The sequence below is a fragment of the Rhinopithecus roxellana genome, chromosome 4 (assembly GCF_007565055.1).
Source record: "Rhinopithecus roxellana isolate Shanxi Qingling chromosome 4, ASM756505v1, whole genome shotgun sequence".
NCBI lineage: Eukaryota > Metazoa > Chordata > Mammalia > Primates > Cercopithecidae > Rhinopithecus > Rhinopithecus roxellana.
Window position 1 is genome coordinate 177418163 of NC_044552.1, and position 15538 is coordinate 177433700.

At 43.3% G+C, this 15538-nt stretch overlaps 1 protein-coding gene across 2 annotated transcripts in view; it reads right to left on the reverse strand.

The window, feature by feature from the left end:
• The window catches only part of MTHFD1L (methylenetetrahydrofolate dehydrogenase (NADP+ dependent) 1 like), a 235102-nt gene that overhangs the window by 60251 nt on the left and 159313 nt on the right, over nucleotides 1-15538 (reverse strand). For both annotated transcript variants that reach the window (XM_030929150.1, XM_030929149.1), the window contains exons 25-26: nucleotides 5594-5701; nucleotides 3053-3205 (exon numbers count right to left, since the gene is read on the reverse strand). In XM_030929150.1, the coding sequence (XP_030785010.1) occupies nucleotides 3053-3205; nucleotides 5594-5701 (261 nt within the window). The remainder of the gene's footprint in view (nucleotides 1-3052; nucleotides 3206-5593; nucleotides 5702-15538) is intronic.

Sequence of the window (15538 nt, forward strand, 5' to 3'; positions counted from 1 at the left end):
CAGCTAACCTTCTCAGCTACTCTACCATTTCATGTTCTGTTTGGGCACCTCCGTCACCCCTCACCTCCCCTGATGGTCCAGTCTCTCTGGGCCTGCACTGTCCAGCCACCCCTTCTTACCCCTAAGCCAAGGCCTTCACCAACTAAAGCTCAGGAGTAAAGTGGCCATCACTGAGGCCATTCTATGTATGTATGTATGTATGTATATATATATTTATTGAGAGATGGGAGTGTTGCTCTGTTGCCCAGGCTGAAATGCAGGGGCGTGATCTCGGCTTACTACAACCTCTGCCTCCCAGGTTCAAGTGATTTTCCTGCCTCAGCCTCCCAAGTAGCTGGGATTATAGGCGCCAGCCACCACACCCAGCTAATTTTTGTATTTGTAGTAGAGATGGGGTTTCACCATTTTGGCCAAGCAGGTCTCGAACTCCTGACCTCGTGATCCACCTGCCTCGTGATCCGCCCGCCTCGGCCTCCCAAAGTCCTGGGATTACAGGCATGAGCCACTGCGCCCGGCCAACTGAGGCCATTCTAAGGAATATAAAGCAAGCTCTTCAGTACCGATTTTTGTTAACTGAGGTATAATTAAATTATACACAGGCCTGGCACAGTGGCACAAGCCTGTAGTCACAGCTACTTGGGAAGCTGAGGTGGGAAGATTGCTTGAGCCCAGGAGTTTGAGTCCAGCCTGGGCATCACACGTGTATAGGTCTGTGAGTCTGGAAGAATGTATATAGCCATGGACTCACTACCACGTCAAAATATAGGGTATTTCCGTTGTCCCAAAAAGTTCCCTCCTGCCCCTCTGCAGTCAAACACTTCCCCTCCCCCAACTCCTGGCAACCACTGATCTGAACTGTAGACCTGAAAATGTCATTCAGAACCCATTTCATCTGGACCCTTCTCCCTGTGTCAACACTGCTGCGAGTGCGAGCGGTGTCTGTGGGATTTTTCTGGACGTTCTCTGCCATGCTGCTGCTCCTTCCTTCCCACCTCCTGGAAGGCACCCCTGCTGGGAGTCGACTGCATTAACATGGGTGTTTCAGGGATGTCTTCCGTTGCTCTCTTCTCACTGATTTCTAGCTATCCCTATGTCTCTCCTGTTTAACGACTGCCTTCACCCATATCCTTAAAGCCACCAGGGTGACGTTCCTGCCCCTTTCTTTGGAGCGCTGTGTCTGTATTTCCAGTGGAGGCACAGACTGTTCCTTAGATCTTGTTAACCCTCCAAGCTCTCTCTACCCAAGCCAGGCTCATTTCTGGCCCTGCAAATCTGCCTCCTCCTGTGTCCTTTCCATGACCGATGGCATCACCAGCCACAGTCACCAAGCTAGAACAGTCCCTTCCCCCGGCCCCCACGGTAGGAGGATACTTTTAGAGTACGTCTGCAATTCACCCCCACTCTCCGTATCTACTTCTGTGGCCAAAGTATGGACCTTGATTGCCTCTGGCCCCAGCTGAATTAACCCACCTCTCTGGGCCTGGTTCTCTTTTCACTAAACATTCTCCACATTGCTGCCAGAGCTATTTTTCTAAAATACACATCTGACCACATTCTTCTCCTCCTTATTTAAAAACAAAAAAACAAAAAACCAAGAAATAAACCAAAAACCCCACCCTACCGTGGCTCCCCAGTGTGTACGAGATCAGATTCAAGTTCCATGAGACGGTCTTCAAGATCTTTGGCCATGTGGCTCTGTCCTGCTATCCCAATCCTATTCCCATTCCCATTCCCATCCCCAGCCTTCCCACCTCATCCAACTCCAGCCACACTGGACCACCCCAAGACAGGATGTCATGTATTAGTACTTTGGTGCATTTGAGTCAAAACTCACTGTTTTGCCAGTTCAGAGATTGAGCCCTTTTTGAAGAATCCCTTCTTCTTCCATATCCCGGGTAAATTCTGCCCCAGGCATAATAAGCTGTTACCCTCTGGGCTCTGAGGGCATTCAGAATGCCAATGCAGTGCTCTCCAGACACCTCTGTGCTGTTCAAACCTATGCATCTCACACCTGCTCATCTTAAAATCTCTGTGCCTCACATGCAGGAAGAATTCAAAAAATGCTGATTGAAAAAACATTGTGTCCAGTATTAGATGAAGTATGTAAATATCAAGGCAAGAATCTGCACTTTTTGTTGACCTATTGCTTGTTTGCACAATAGAGCCACGTGGTTTATTATAAAAAATTATTAAAATGTACACTGTACACTGGTTAAGCTCAGATCACTTTGCAATAATGATGATGACAATGATGGGTAAGAATATTTTTTTCTTTGCTTGCCATGGGATATGCCAGGTTGTAAGAATTCTTTTTTGTTCTAAATCAAATTCAGGAACACTCCCAAAGAGAAGAAGTCGAATTTAGGCCATGGATGGTAGCAATGGAAGGCTATCACTGTGTAGCTGTACCAAATGAAGCCCATCTGCATGGATTTTAAGCACTTTGATAAGCTTTTATTTCTCTGTTCATCTCCTTTACCCCCATAGATAACACAAAATAACAGCATAATCATCCAATAGCAATGAAATCCCATCACAACAACATCAAAAATGAGAACTCATGAGATTTACTAATTTCCTAAGCCAGAGCTTCCCACCTGATGTGCTGGGGAAGTGGGAGAGCATGAGGACTGCTTTCCCCAGCCCTTGGGGTGACTGGGCAGATCCTGTCTGGTGTGAGCAGTAAACTCCACTGTGGTACAACATTTTGGGTGCTATGTGCGATAAAGGTTGACAACCACTGTCCTAAGCCATTCTACCATTTAAATAACAGGCTGAATTCTCCCAAGTTATGTTCATACTTGCCTTAGGAAGGAAATTAGTATTATGACTCTAAAGATCCTGAGCACACGATCTAAAAAAAGAAAAACCCAAACCACAATGGCAAAGGTAGGTGAGACAGAGTGTTTGGAAAAATAGCGAATACTGTACTATTAATTACTCCTTAATTCTCCCTAATCCATGATTTTTAAAGAGTGGGTGGAGCATAATGATTTGAGGCACCACGGCAGTGCAGAATGGGGAGGGTTTTTGGAAAATGTGACTCACTCACCGTTCCGACCAAAGGGTAAATGAACCCAGCGCCTATGCTGGCCCGGACGTCGCTGATAGGTAAGATGAAGTCCCTTGGCACACCTTTTTTGTCAGGTTGGTGAGACAGAGAAAGGTGGGTCTTTGCCATGCAGATGGGCAAATTTCCAAAACCCTGTAAGAAAGGAAAGAAAATGTGTTCACTGATACAGATGTTAGTCTCCTGTGTTTTTCTATTTGCACTTTATACAGTCTTGGCCAGCAATGGTGTGCTGGCTCAGATCGGGGCACATGCAGGAGCTGCCGGTTACTACTTGTTCATTGAAGAAGCAAGAAGGTGAGGATAAAAACTCATCTCCATGTGATCACTGTTTAGCAGGTCAAGGGTGACTGTTGTTTATTTTGGAGGTTCTCTTTAAGAGAAGGCAGTGTTATGTGCCTGTTTGGGGAAAGCACGGCTATTTTCAGGCAAAGCAGCAGCTGTAGAAACCACTTTCCAAGACTATTAATATCCGGGACCCAGCAAGGTAGTCTGGAGAAAGGCTCCTCAACGAGGCTCTTAGTCATGTTGTTCACTCATTCTGGAGTTGGTCAGGAAGCAAAGGGCCCCTTTGTGTTGGTTTATGAATCATGGCTATTTGATCTGCGATTACATTATAAGAACTAAGATGAGGTCACTATTTAAGCTTCTTGTTTTTAAGGACCAAAGTCTATGTCTGACCCAGAGTCCCAAAGGTGAAAGAGCAGGAAGTCACATGTGGTGTCTCACAAAAAGGACAGTGTCCTCGAAGCCTGGTTCTGATTAAATGGCACATAGTGTTCCTTTAGAGGCTTCGCTAATTCATTGCAACCACATACTTGACACTAACTTTTAAAAAAAATAAAAATAGAGATGGAGATTTTGCTATGTTTCTCAGAGTGGTCTCAAACTCCTGGCTTCAACTGACCCTCCTGCACTGGCCTCCCAGAGTGCTGGGATTACAAGTGTGAGCATCATGGCCGGTTGACACAACTTTTAAGCAATATTTCCTTGATAGACAGAGATAAACGGAAAGAAATCTTTAGTGAAATTTTCATAAGACTTAGCCTAAAACTATTTGGAAGATCTCAGAGTCTTATCAACTCAGGGAGGACGTGGGCTTGGGGCCATTTTCTTTTTGAAATCTCCACTCTTCTATACTGATAAGAATTTTGCTGGGCGACAATCACAACTGCCTTTCAGAAATGGTGCCAGAATTTTGAATTTCAGACATGATTAAATATTGGAGTAATTTCTATGAACTAATAGAGGTTTGCTAATGTAAAAATTTTGTTAGTAGGCATATTAAAAAGACACAAACAAAAACCAACCAATACGCCATAAACTGTCACCAGATTACTTCATAAAAGAAATAACATTTTAACACTGAAAGGAGAAAAGACTTAATATGAGAATAAATGATAGCCTTAAATATCATTATTAAAAACTCATGGGAAGAAAAAACCAAACCAACTTCATGAGAATGGCCTTACTTTACTTGGTTTATTGCACATGAATGAAAATTTCACCACAATGCCTGTGCACAGAGCAGTGCTTGGGAATCCTTTTTGTAAAGGATAAGCCAAGAACATACAGGGAAAATTCTCAGAAGTGAGAACTTTCTGAGTTGCTGACTATTTTACCAAACCTAGGAGAATAAATACCCTGGCTGGCAATGGTAGTATTTAACAAAATTTCAAATGGGTTTACAAAAAAGAATAAGGAGTTGGAGATTTTTTTTAAAGAAAAGGTCAACACACTACCTATCACGAAGCTCTTTAGCCAGCAGGCTCTTAAAGTGTTCTGACTTCTATCTATCTGGTTACGCCAAAGTAGGAGGGACACTCGAGGCATATGGTCCTTTTGGTGAAGGTGGCTGAGCCTCCTGGAATGGAGTTGATTGATCATGACTGTCACTGGACTAGATGGTGACACATGCTGTCAGATCACAGCCACCTTCCCAGCTGCTTGCCTACTTGCCTTTGTCAGTGGCTAGAGGCAGAAGATGATGGAGCCTTCAACCTCAGTGGACAAGCTCAGTAAAAAGCCAGTGAATCGCTTACATAAGAAGAACACCAAATATTCCCATCTTTATAGGCTGCACTCCTATCTGCCTACCCTGGTACCATGCTAGCATTTTTAAGGTAGTAAGAGGCCTGCAGGGAAGCAGAAGCATTGCAATTCATCTAAATCTGACTCCGCAGCTATACTCCAAAGGATAGTTTCAACGTTCTGGGCTGAGTGGGAGGGATGAAAGATCACACATCACCTACAAACAGGGATACCACCCATATCAGACACATTTATAGTCACAGAAGTAAATGATGCATGGATCAGAGGATGTATTTCTCACCATAAAGTTCTAAATATAGCCTACTATATCCAAAAGTACTATCCCGACAATATCACTTTCATCTTTGTTAACCATGAAATAGATTAAGCAAAGAGTAACTGGTGAGACAAGTACAAATTCTCAAGTCAAGCTGAGTATTCTGAGAGCCTAAGGTGGATTTTTTCTTTTCCCCCTAAAAGTACAACTTTTACCTGTTGAGTGTAACGATCTATTTTGGCTTGTGCCTCAGGAGAGAGTTCAATATCTTTGGCTCCATAGACAGCCTGGGCAATGGTTCTTATCTTGTCCACAACTGGAAGCTGGAGAAACACAAATTATAACAAAATTGTATAAGTTTAATCTGGTTAAAGATTTTTTTTAAAGTTTAGTGAGATTTTCTGTAATTGCTCAAAATTTCCTATCAGGGTACCCCCTCAGCAACTGCAGGATTCCTAGCAAATGCTCCTTTTCCCTTTTAGCACCCTAAAGCAATGAAATTTTCAGTGTCAGAAATAGATCAGATGTCAACCAGCAAATAAACCTTAGGTGTTCAGGCAATTTAGAGGCAGCTTATCTAGTTGTAACAATTTTTATCCATTGTCACATTTAAAAAAATGTAGTTTACTGTAATTTTTCTTTCTTTTTTTTTTTTTTTAGACAGTATCACTCTGTCGCCTAGGCTGGAGTGCAGTGGCACAATCTCAGCGTACTGCAGCCTCAAGTGATCCTCCCATCTCAGCCTCCTGAGTATCTGGGACTACAGGGATGCACCACGACTCCAAGCTAATTTTGTTGTCTTTTGTTTTTTGCATTTGTTTGTAGAGACTGGGTTTCACCATGTTGCCCAGGCTGGTCTTGAACTCCTGGACTCAAGCAACCTGCCCACCTTGGCCTCCCAAAGTACTGGGATTACAGGCATAAGCCATCACGCCTGGCCTGTTTACTATAATTTTTAAATAATCATATATGTCAGGACTGGCGCCTCCCAATGAAATTGTGAGTGCCAGTTTTTAAGTGGGTCTGAATACGGGTTCACAGTATTGCTACAGAAAAAGTAGCAATACTAAAAACAAGTATTTTTTCGTGAGCAGTAATGGATTGAGATTTTAACATAAATGCTGATGTGATCAAACACTATATTGGAAAATTAGAAGGTGAACCCACTGTCACTTTAGCAAATTATGAGAAATCATGTGGCACGGAAGAAACATGAGAAGACTAGATACAGGCAAATAAGTGTGTTGGGGGAGATGATTTCCATAATGTTAGACTGAAGACTTGGACACAGACTACTGGTAGCATACAGCAAGGGATCTTCAGAAACAAGAATGATTCATTAGGAAAGGAATCTTCTACAGATAAAGTAATTCTAAATTTAAGAAACACATTTGGCAAAATTATCCACAATCTTTCTGTGGGTAAAAATGCATATGTGGCCAGGTGTGGTGGCTCACACCTGTAATCCCAGCACTTTGAGAGGCTGAGGTGGGCGGATCACTTGAGGTCAGGTGTTCAAGATCAGTGTGGCCAACATGGTGAAACCCCGTCTCTGCTAAAAATACAAAAATCAGCTGGGTGTGGCAGCTCACGTCTATAATCCCAGCTACTTAGGAGGCTGAGGCAGGAGAATCGCTTGACTCTGGGAGGTGGAAGTTGCAGTGAACCGAGATCGCGCCACTGCACTTCAGGCCTGGGTGACAGAGCAAAACTCTGTCTCAAAAAAAAAAAAAAAAAAAGCATATGCATGATGCAATCAGTTGATTTACTGTTTGGTGAACAACTGCTGAACCAAACGCTGATGGAACAGATGTGAACCAAGGGGCAGAAGTCTCCCGTGGTAGGCCTCAAGGACTTCGCTTGACAACAGCAAGTGTCATATTTGTATGAAATACTGTTGATACAAGAGTTACCCAAGAGAAAATAAATAAAAGCCAGCACTCTTCCCCTCCCAACCCTGATAGCACCCAAAACTGCTTTAAAACGTGTTTTTCATTACTACAGTTTTTATTACTGTAGAGGTGTTCTGTGGTCTGGAACTTAAACATTGAATGTTCTAACAAATAAAAAGAAATGAAGGTACAAGCCTTACAACCTTTCACTGAGGGACATAAAAAGAGTCTGAGTCAATGGAGAAAAATAGTTTGCTCATGGATGAGGAGACTTAATACTGTACAGACGTCACTTCTCTGAAACTTACTCAGTTCGATGCAAGTCCAGTAAAAATCCCAAGCTCATTTGTGGTTACTCGGCCTATTAGTTCTAAAACTTACAATAAAGGGTTGATGTGGTTTGGATGTTGGTCCCTCCAAATCTCATGGTGAAATGTAATCCTCAGTGTTGGAGGCGGGGCCCAGTGGGAAGTGTTGGGATCATGGGGGCGGATCCTTCATGAATGGCTTGGTGCTGTCCTCATGATAATGAGTGAGTTCTCACTCTGAGCTCTGGAGCGATCTGCTTGTTGGCACCTCCCACCCCCTCTCTTGCTCCTGCTCTTGCCATGTGATGCACTGGCTCCCCCTTTGCCTTCTGCCCTGAGTGGAAGCTTCCTGAGGCCCTCACCAGAAGCCCAGCAGATGTTGGCACCATGCTTGTACAGCCTTCAGAACCATGAGCCAAAATAAACGACTTTTCTTTATCCATTAAACAGTCTCAGGGATTCCTTTATAGCAACTTGAGAGTGAACTAACACAGGGTAATGGCATAAATAGTCAGATAACTGGCATACATAGTCAGATAACTTTAAAAATAAACAAAACTGGGCTCAAGGCTGTAATCCCAGCACTTTGGGAGGCCGAGACGGGCGGATCACGAGGTCAGGAGATCGAGACCATCCTGGCTAACACGGTGAAACCCCGTCTCTACTAAAAATACAAAAAACTAGCCGGGCGAGGTGGCGGCGCCTGTAGTCCCAGCTGCTCGGGAGGCTGAGGCAGGAAAATGGCGTGAACCCAGGAGGCGGAGCTTGCAGTGATCTGAGATCTGGCCACTGCACTCCAGCCTGGGTGACAGAGCGAGACTCCATCTCAATAAATAAATAAATAAATAAATAAATAAATTAATAAATAAATAAAATAAACAAAACTGAAAGAACAAAGAAAGAGGACTTTTCTACTAGCTATCAATCATACCCTAAAACTATGCTAATAAATTCCATGGGTACTGGCACAAGTATAGACAAATTAATCAATGGCAAAGAAGAAAGAACCCACAAACACACCTCAGCATGTGCTAGACAGCATATAATAGAGGTGACACAAATCAACAGAGAAAGGCTGACTACCATCTGACTTTTGGCTGGAGAGAAATAAAATTAGATTCCTACCACATACCAGGCCTCCAAATAAACCCAATATGGAACAAAGGCATAAACTTGAAAATTATAACTCTAAATGTTGGAAGAAAACAGTGGGAACTCTATTATCCTGAAGTAGAGAAGGATTTCTTAAATGAGATAACAACAGAATAACCCATAAAGGAAATGATATATAGATTTCACTGCAGCAAAATTTAAAACTTGTTTTAAGAAGACATTATAAACAAGGTCAAGAAATAAGAGACAGACTGGGAGAAGATACATGCAAATATTTATAAAGTCAAAAGATTAGTAATCTTCAAAGACCAACCTTTGTTAAAACTCTCTGAGCTTTCTAAGATCTATCCCAAAGGCCACCTCCTCCACGAAGCCTTCATGGATGACCCTTAGGCACATGTGAGCATCCTCTTCTTTGACATCTAGATGCCCTCGAGGCGCTCCTACCCGCAGCTTCAGAGGACAGGGATTCACTGGGGCCTGACTGTGAGGGGCTGCCAGCAAAAGCTCATGCAATCTTGGGGTGTGTGAGTGGAGCCCGAGTGTGTGAACAGTCACACAGACTCGGCAGCACCACACTGACACCGATATCTCTTGGAGGGCAAGGGGCCTTTTGTAAACCATGCCATATGAAAAATCGAAAGGAGGGCAGAATGTGAACCAAGGGACAAACGTTAGAAGGAAGTAGTTGTTTTGAGTGCAGTGTTTAAGGAAGAATATAATAACCAGAGCTCTCTCACTTAGCAGTGACCTGTCCTTACCTGGAGGGTTCTATAAAAGCTGAATATGGTGCCAGGAATGTTGTACAAAGAGTTACTGCCTAAGTGCAAAGTTGAGGCTGGGTGAGAGAGAGAAATTTAAGGGTAACTTTTTTTAAAATTTATTTTTGGTAGAGATGGGGTCTCACCATGTTGCCCAGGCTGGTCTCAAACTCTCGGCCTCAAGCGATTTTCCCACATTGACCTCCCAGGTTGCTGGGATTACAGGTGTACTCTGCATAGGCAACTTCTAACGTAAAAGATTCAATGTTCATATTAGCTGAAGAATGAAGAATGGCTGATAAACTCTTTAAGGCTCGGGACCATCTCTTATGTACCTAGAGGCAGCCCCTGGAATATATACAAAGCTCTCAATATACAGTTGAACAAATGAATATTTCTATATTTCCTATTGACTAAGCTTGGGTTCCATGTGGTTCAATAGTCACACAAGCTGATAAGAAAATTCAGGTGTTGATGTGCTGCAGGTAACAGCGGAGAAGACGTTTTCCATGAATCTTAGATCATGAGCAACCTGTGTTGCTGGGCACTCAAGTGCTTGCTGCCAACACTGTACTGAAACTAACATGAGCTCCTCTGCTGGTCAACCAATGCCTGGCAAGGAGCAACCTTTTTAAGAAATAAAAGTTGGTGGGACGCTGGAAGATACTTCTTGCAGGAAAGAAGACACAAGGCAAGCCCAAGGACCATGCTTTGTCAGAAGTCAGCTCTCAGAAGGGTGTGTTCCCCAGGCAGTAGAACAGCAGTTCTGGGAAGCAGGCAATGTTCCTGCTGCATGCAGTCTGTGGCCTGCACCTACCTCAGCGCGGCCACTCCAACCCTCCATGGGCTCTGCACAAAGGAGCTTGGTGGCTATGTGAAGTAGGAGGGCTCAGAGAGAATGCAGCCTCTCCTTATGTGTGGTTAAATCATATAACCTCCCTGAATTTGTTTCCTCATTTCTAAGATGAGGATGTGAATACTTCAGTATACATCACTGTACTGCACACATTGAATCAGTGTAAAATGCAAGCAAGTTGCAAATGTCATGCTATACAAACCTTAAGTAATGTTATTATGGAGTGAGAATGGTAGGGAGGATTGAAAGAATTACATTTTGCTTGGAAGTACAGCAAAACAAGATACTGTTATAACACATTTAATGAACAGAAAAATGCATTCTTTACTGAACTCTAGATCATAATTCAAAAATAAAGAGTGTGATTTTTCTGTTAAGATAATAATTTTAAAAACTCACATGGGAGCAAAGTAATAGCAAATGAATGACTAGTGAATAAATTAATGCAAGTGGGTGGCCGATTTGTTATTTAAATTTTCTTTTTTGATACAGAGACTCACTCTATCACCCAGGCTGGAGTGGAATGGCGAGATCTTAGCTGACTGCAACCTCCACCTCCTGGGTTCAAGCGATTATCCTGCCTCAGCCTCTCAAGTAGCTGGGATTACAGGCATGTGCCACCATGCCCGGCTAATTTTGTATTTTTAGTAGAGACGGGGTTTCACCATGTTGGTCAGGTTGGTCTCGAACTCCTGACCTCAGGTGATCTGCCCGCCTCGGCCTCCCAAAGTGTTGGGATTACAGGTGTGAGTCACTGTGCCCGGCATGATTTGCTAAACATGAAAATGTTTTACAAGAAATATATATATGTGTGTGTGTGTATACATATATGTGTGTGTGTATATATATGTGTATATACATATGGGTGTGTATATATATGTGTGTGTATATATATATTTATATATATTTCTGTATATATATATATATATATTTATTTGAGACAGAGTCTTGCTGATGCCCACGCTGGGAGTGTAGTGGCGCGATCTTGGCTCACTGTAACCTCTGCCTTCTGGGTCAAGCAATTCTCCCTTCCTTAGCCTCCCGAGCAGCTGGGATTACAGGCTCCCACCACCATGCCCGGCTGATTTTTGTATTTTTAGTAGAGACGGGGTTTCACCATGTTGGCCAGGCTGGTCTCCAACTCCTGACCTCAGGTGATCTGCCTGCCTTGGCCTCCCAAAGTGCTGGGATTTCAGGTGTGAGCCACTGTGTCTGGCCTAAAATACATATTTTTAAGAACTTTAATTTTAGTAAAATACACATAACATGTAATTTACCATTTTCTTTTCTTTTTTTGTGACCCAGGGTCTCATTCTGGAGTTCAGTGGTGTGATCACAGCTCACTGCAGCCTCAACCTCTGGGGCTCAAGTAATCCTCCTACCTCAGCATACCGTGTAGCTAGGACTACAGGTGCATGCCACCGGCTAATTTCTAAAATTTTTGTAGAGATGGGGGTTTTGCTATGTTGCCCAGACTGGTCTTGAACTCCTGGGCTCAAGCGATCTGCCTGCCTCGGACTTCCAAAGTGCTGGGATTACAGCTGCAAGCTACCATGCCTGGCCTAATTTATAATTTTAGCCATTTCTAAGTGTACAATTCAGCAATGTTAAGCCCATTTACGGTGTTGGGCAACCAACTTCCAGAACTCTTCGTATTTAGCAAAACTGAAACTCTACCCATTAAGTAGCAACTTTCCATGCCCCTCCCCTCGGCCCCTGACAACCACCATTCTACTTCCTGTCTATGAATCTGACTGCCCTAGACCCTCTACAAGCAGATTCAAGCAGTATCTGTCCTTCCGCGTCTGGAGTATTTCATTTAGCATAATGCCCTCAAGTTTCATCCGTGTGATGGGAGGTGTCCTTCCCAAGGCTGAATAATGTTCCATAGTATGTGTGTGCCATATTTAGCTGATCCCTGCTGACAGACAAGGGGGTTCCCACCCTTCAGCTATTGGGAACAATGCTGCTATGAACAGGGCTGCACGAGTACCTGCTTGAGTCCCTGCTTTCAATGCTTTTGGGCATAAGGCAATGTACATTTTTTTGTTAACAACTAAACTTTCTTCCTTTCCAATGTTTATTGGAAAGTGTTTTGGGAATTCCAGGGAGGTGCCAGGCTGACTATGTGAGCTGTGTAGTTGTGGTTCACTTCCTGTAGGACAAGTGTGACCACCCACACATGACAGTACTGTGAGGGGCCAGTAGTATGAATGAATCCCAACAGGGTGGCCCTGCTTCCCTGCCTCAACCTCACTGCCAAGGTTGTGTGCTTCCCAGCAGGCACTGCTATCTATCCAGCCCCACAGCTTGCCAGCACTTGGCACTTCTGATGCCCGGCTTCAGCCTCGCCACCACTGTAATAGATGAAGGTGCATCCTGGCGGCTTCCAGAGGTATGATACTGCTTCCTGGGACCTGAAGAGAATGCACTGTCTAGAACCTGAGCTACAATCCTGCAGCCACGTGCTGAATAACTGCTTCAACTCACAGCTCCAAAGCCCACGGCCAAAGTGCTCTTGGGACTCCTGCTACAATTTTTATTTTTCACTCACAAGTACAAATAAGGAAATAAAAATATCTCAGTTAACATATCTTTTGGGTTTAGTGTAAATACTAAAATCTGCCCTGATAAGGTCCTTCCCCTTGCATGCAATCTATTTATATTGTGTTAGCAGGCAAGGAACTTCCTATGGTTAATCTGCTTGATTTGGGGGAGAAGTGTAATCTTTAAAGAAAAAAAAAAAACACAAAACAAAACCAAGCTCAGCCCAAAGGTCTTGATCTGAACTTGATATTCACTTGTACTTCTCTGTAGTAAACGATAGCTTTTATAAACAAATAGAATGGCCAAACAATTTATGACTGTTCATGCGTTAATCATTGCTGGCTTTCTCTTGGTTCTGTAAATATTGACTAATATATTTACTTGCCACATTGTGCCTTGGAGAGTGGTCTGCATGAAGGAGGATCCCACAGGCATCTGCTAAGTGACCAAATAACCACCTACGGCAAGTCCTTTCAAGATGTCAGGGCGTTGTTCTAGAGCTTCAGGGACTTTGTGTACAAAGAACTTCTGATGGACTGGGGACAATGAGACACAGTAAACAACTATGACAGAAGAGAATGTGCAGTCAAGACTGTATAAACATACTATTAAAGTCAAGAGGTCACAGGTTGCAAAGGGAGACATGAAAATCAGCAAAAGCTGACAAGACATTAAAAAAGAGCTGGAATAGTGCATTAAAGAAAGGACAGGAGGCCGGGTGCGGTGACTCATGCCTGTAATCCCAGCACTTTGGGAGGCCGAGGTGGGTGGATCATGAGGTCAAGAGATCGAGACCATCCTGGCCAACATGGTGAAACCCCATCTCTATTGAAAAAAACACAAAAATTAGCTGGGAGTGGTGGCACGTGCCTGTAGTCCCAGCTACTTGGGAGGGTGAGGCAGGAGAATCGCTTGAACACAGGAGGTGGAGGTTGTAGTCAGCCAAGATCATGCCACTGCACTCCAGCCTGGTGACAGAGCAAGACTCTGTCTCAAAGGAAAAAAAAAAAAAAAGAACGGAGAGGCAAAATGTCAATAGGCAAAGAAGGGAAAGAAAGGCAGAAGCCAAGGTGAAATGGTGTCAAACACATTAGCTACTTCAAAAGCCTGGTGTCTACACTTGTATCTTTGGTCATTTTTGAACTAACATTATGTTAAATCTTCATATTCACCAAAAATGTAACCCTCCTCATACTCTACACTAATTCCTTTCCAAACTTTACTTAAACACGTATTTTGGAAACGGAAATACTCTAGAACAGAGCTGTCCACTGCCACTTTCCATCACAATGGAAGATGTATCGTGTGTTCACTGGCTTCATGTGGCTATTAAAAGCATTGCAAGTGGGACTGGAGCAATCCAGAAACTGAACTGTCAATCTTAGCCACGTGGGATATTGGGCAGTACAGCTCTAGAAAATAACTGCGACTAATGGTTATATTGGTGGCACAGTCTCTCGCACAGAGCAGGCACAACATAAACACTAGCTGAGTGACTCCACGAAGAAATAGTAGAGGATTTGGTGACCTTCATGCTTTATTAAATTCATTTTGTAGGTGTGGTGGACCAGGGTCCTAGAAGCTAAGTCACTCAGTCAGACAGTATAGCCTTCTTGGAAAGGCTCTGGAAATGCTCACTAGAATTCTTCAATTAAATTATTGAAGTCCTGCTTTTTAGTGGAATAAAACTGTTCTGTACATTCTAGAAAAGTTGTTACATTTTAAAATAATTTTTTGGTGACAAAAAATGGACAAAATAAAATGAAATGGAACAAAAGTTTAAAAATGAACTGTCAGAAATAAAGATCCATGAAGCCTTTATACCGTAGTAGGGATGTCTCATCTTACTTAGAGGCCAAATTCTGAAGTCAGCAACCCTGAAAAATCTTTTAGAAGACCCATGAAAACACTATATAATACTCCATTCTCAATACCCTAGCATCTCTTAATGAGGCCCCACTGTTGTTGAAGTATTGGAACACACTGCCATTTCTTCAGCCCTGCACCAAATGAAGTCATTGGCATGCATCGGGGGCCACAGTGAATGAAAAATACATGGTTCTTTTCTTTCACCAAGGCCACAGAGTTGAATTCACATGGGTTAAATCTTCCTACGCTGTGATATCAGCAAAGTGTATTCCAAGGCCCGTAAAACATGTGAAGAGAAGGATCAATTAATAAACTCGTACGTTGAATAGACATTTCCGGATACACAGTCATTATTTCCATTCGTATTTTGTATCTTAAATGAAGCATAAATTTTAAATGATCTACAAATACAGTTTGGCAAGCAGCCTTTCCTGTACTTCAAATTAAAGTACAACATGAAGCTGTCGATATTAATTTATACTGACCACACCACACTAGGTGCAAGGGTTTGCATTACCAACACCACCTGGAGTCCTGGGAGCAGCTCTGCCCTTGCTACTGAGAACAACAGGCCCCTGTATCACTGACACAAAGCATGTCCTTGGCTGGAAACCAGCACATCTGAGCTACGTGCCGACTTCCACGAGCCTGCTCAGTGGGCATGGAGCCCTGTGGGCTTGCTGGCCCTGAGCAACAGGTTCACTCTGAAGACGCCTACATGTAGAGAATCTCATCCTCCTATGGCAAACCTGGGGTGCGGTGAGGGTAACCGGACTCTGGGAAATGGAAGAAAGGCTCACCACTAGAAAAGCTG